This window comes from Selaginella moellendorffii, unplaced genomic scaffold (genome assembly GCF_000143415.4).
Source record: "Selaginella moellendorffii unplaced genomic scaffold, v1.0 SELMOscaffold_44, whole genome shotgun sequence".
NCBI lineage: Eukaryota > Viridiplantae > Streptophyta > Lycopodiopsida > Selaginellales > Selaginellaceae > Selaginella > Selaginella moellendorffii.
The window spans coordinates 1,509,587-1,511,953 of record NW_003314305.1 but is presented as its reverse complement, the minus strand read 5'-3'; the positions used below and the strand labels follow the sequence as shown (position 1 = coordinate 1,511,953).

Below are 2,367 nucleotides of genomic sequence, written 5' to 3'. Positions count from 1 at the left end.
CGTCGTTGTTCAATGCTGATGCTCTAACAGATTTCTGAATGTCACGCTTTCAGTATCTTCCGTTTGCCTCTGCTGTGATGCTCACCGGTATAACCATGACCACCTTATCGTCGCGTCAAGGTAAGCAAACCAAAACTCGACCACAATACCAAAATGCTCTAACTTGGTTTGCATAACAGTCGGTCACGACATATTCCAGTTCTTCTACTCTGTGGTATGGGCTGGGATTGCAGCAGGAACAATGGCCCTCATCAAAGCAAATGGGCGCCAAGTTTGTAACAGACCTCGGCTCTGTGGGTTGCTCTGACTACCTCTCACCATTGTCAAAAAATTTCATGAATGTTTTGAAATTAGGTCAAATGTTGTGCCGAGTTAGGGCATATGCAAACTTGTAGTTGTCCAGGCTTACTTGCACATGTAACATTTTGTGAATATGCCGACTTGTTCACCTTGTCTTATGTAGGCTGCTATGCTGACCCATAATGCGACTCCGCTCATCGCTGCCATCCAGATTATGATGCTCAGGTTGATGCTGAAGGTTGTTTCCCAGCTCAATTTCGGAAAGGCAGGTTGGGGCACCTGGGAGAAATTGTGGTGCAGGAATCAGTAAGAGGTTGAGTTGAGCATAACTTACACCACTCAAAGCTTTCTCCCAGAATATCACGATGTAGGCAATGCAAGGAATGATGTATATGCTCCAGGCTCCGAATATGCCAGCAGGCGCTGAGACTTGAAGGAAAGGGAATGCAAGAGCGGCTAACCAGATCGCTAGAAACACAGGTACTCTCAACAAAGATCTCCTTGTGAAGCTTGGTGAGTCTTGGACTTTGAAGAACTTCTCGCAGAACATGTAGAGCGGCCAGCTCAGAATGCCAAACACGACGAACTGCAAATGACAGGTGATGAGGTCCATACCAAGCTGGAAACTATAAAAGCTTGCCTGGTGCAGAAGCAACATAACTATTGCAATGTCCCGAAACTTTGACTTTGGAAACAACGTCAAAGTAGACGGATGTGACAACGTCTGGTCGCCAAAGACCCCATAGGTAGTCATGCTTGCTGGCATCGTCACCATAAAAACATAAATCATGCCGTAAAACCAGGGAGTTTTGAAGTCTTCTGGTTTCCACATTGCGTCCATGAGCTCTCTGGAAAACCAAAGTTAGATAAAACAAAATAAAAATGACGATGAACCGCTTCAATAAAATGCTTACACAGGTATCATCTCTGTTCCAACTGCCAGAAAATTGCTGAGAGCACTAAAATATCCTGTATAGCCATGGGGAGCAAGAGACATTTGAACATCTGAGACCTGCACGACAAAGATTATGATACTACTGAAAGAGAATTATATAGAGACACTTGCTTTTCCATGGAATAGTGCTGCAAGCCCCAGATAACATGAAGTATAAACAGTTGCGATGACTCCCAGAAAAGACCAGGCTCTGTAGTTTTGAACGGATGGCATAATAATGGACAGGGAGAAGAGGGCGCCAAATATCACAGTCCATGTTCTTTTTGGAAGTTGATCATTCATTTCGAAGACAATACTGAAGTTATAAGCAGAATAAGGCAAAGTCTACAAAGAATTAAATCACTTACTTGCTACAGGCATGAAGCTGAATAACACACACAGTGAATAGACACGGCACCATCAAGACAAGAGTTGCCACACTCCACCATTTGCCTAGAAGCCCACCCAACACCTCATGCAGCTGCAAAAGAAGGAAACTAATCACCAATCCGAGACTCCGAGTAGAGTCTGAGCTAGAAGTATAGTATGTAACCTGAGTATTGCGCTTTTGGTTGTGTTGGAGCGGAGGGTTTTGCTTCTTCTGATACGTCAGGTAGAGGATGTTAATTATGTAAACTGCCCACCAGCCCATCAGCAAGTGGAGCACGTGAAATGCTATTGCGGAGGGCAGGCCTGCTTGTGCGTAAGAAAAGGGAATTGTGAGCAGAATTTGAGCGATCTGCCAGAAAACATGGAATGAATCCATTTGAAAAATCTAATTAAACTGGAGAAAGATAAACCTTGGTAGAGCCGATGTTGAGCCATGCGTCAAAGCTCGAGCCTCCATTCCAGAAGGCCGTAATGAGAAACTGCTGGCAGTCAAGTGCGTTGCCCATCGTCTGAACAAATTCATTGCAGCGAGCAGCTTATACTTCTCTCTAGTCTATACGAATGGAAAGATCACAACGAAGTCAAAAAGGTTATGGTGACAGTTTTTGTGTACAAATATTAAAATAGTGTTAATTTGTCACATTCTTCATAGCTGGGACCTCATTATGTGGTCCAATTCAAAAGATCATTGTTGAGTCATTGTTGACACTTGAGGTAGAACATTATTTAATTTAATTTAAACT

The 2,367-nt window shown here is 43.5% G+C and overlaps 1 protein-coding gene across 1 annotated transcript; it reads right to left on the bottom strand.

The window, feature by feature from the left end:
• Positions 1 to 320: 320 nt before the first annotated feature.
• LOC9648187 (auxin transporter-like protein 3) lies at positions 321 to 2,130 on the bottom strand. The gene is made up of 8 exons (XM_024685338.1): positions 2,035 to 2,130; positions 1,788 to 1,973; positions 1,603 to 1,715; positions 1,367 to 1,550; positions 1,215 to 1,312; positions 941 to 1,148; positions 637 to 886; positions 321 to 579 (listed from the first exon to the last, which is right to left on the bottom strand). Exons 1-8 carry the CDS (start codon positions 2,128 to 2,130, stop codon positions 446 to 448), a joined length of 1,269 nt encoding a protein of 422 aa, XP_024541106.1. The 3' UTR covers positions 321 to 445.
• Between the last annotated feature and the right edge of the window lie 237 nt (positions 2,131 to 2,367).

Coding starts and splice junctions, on each gene's coding strand:
- LOC9648187 (XM_024685338.1), bottom strand. CDS start 2,130: ATGGGCAACGCACTTGACTGCCAGCAGTTTCTCATTACGGCCTTCTGG. Junction 1,551..1,602: donor CAGCTTCATGCCTGTAGCAA/GTAAGTGATTTA, acceptor TTATAACTTCAG/TATTGTCTTCGAAATGAATG. Junction 887..940: donor TTATGTTGCTTCTGCACCAG/GCAAGCTTTTAT, acceptor TGTCATTTGCAG/TTCGTCGTGTTTGGCATTCT.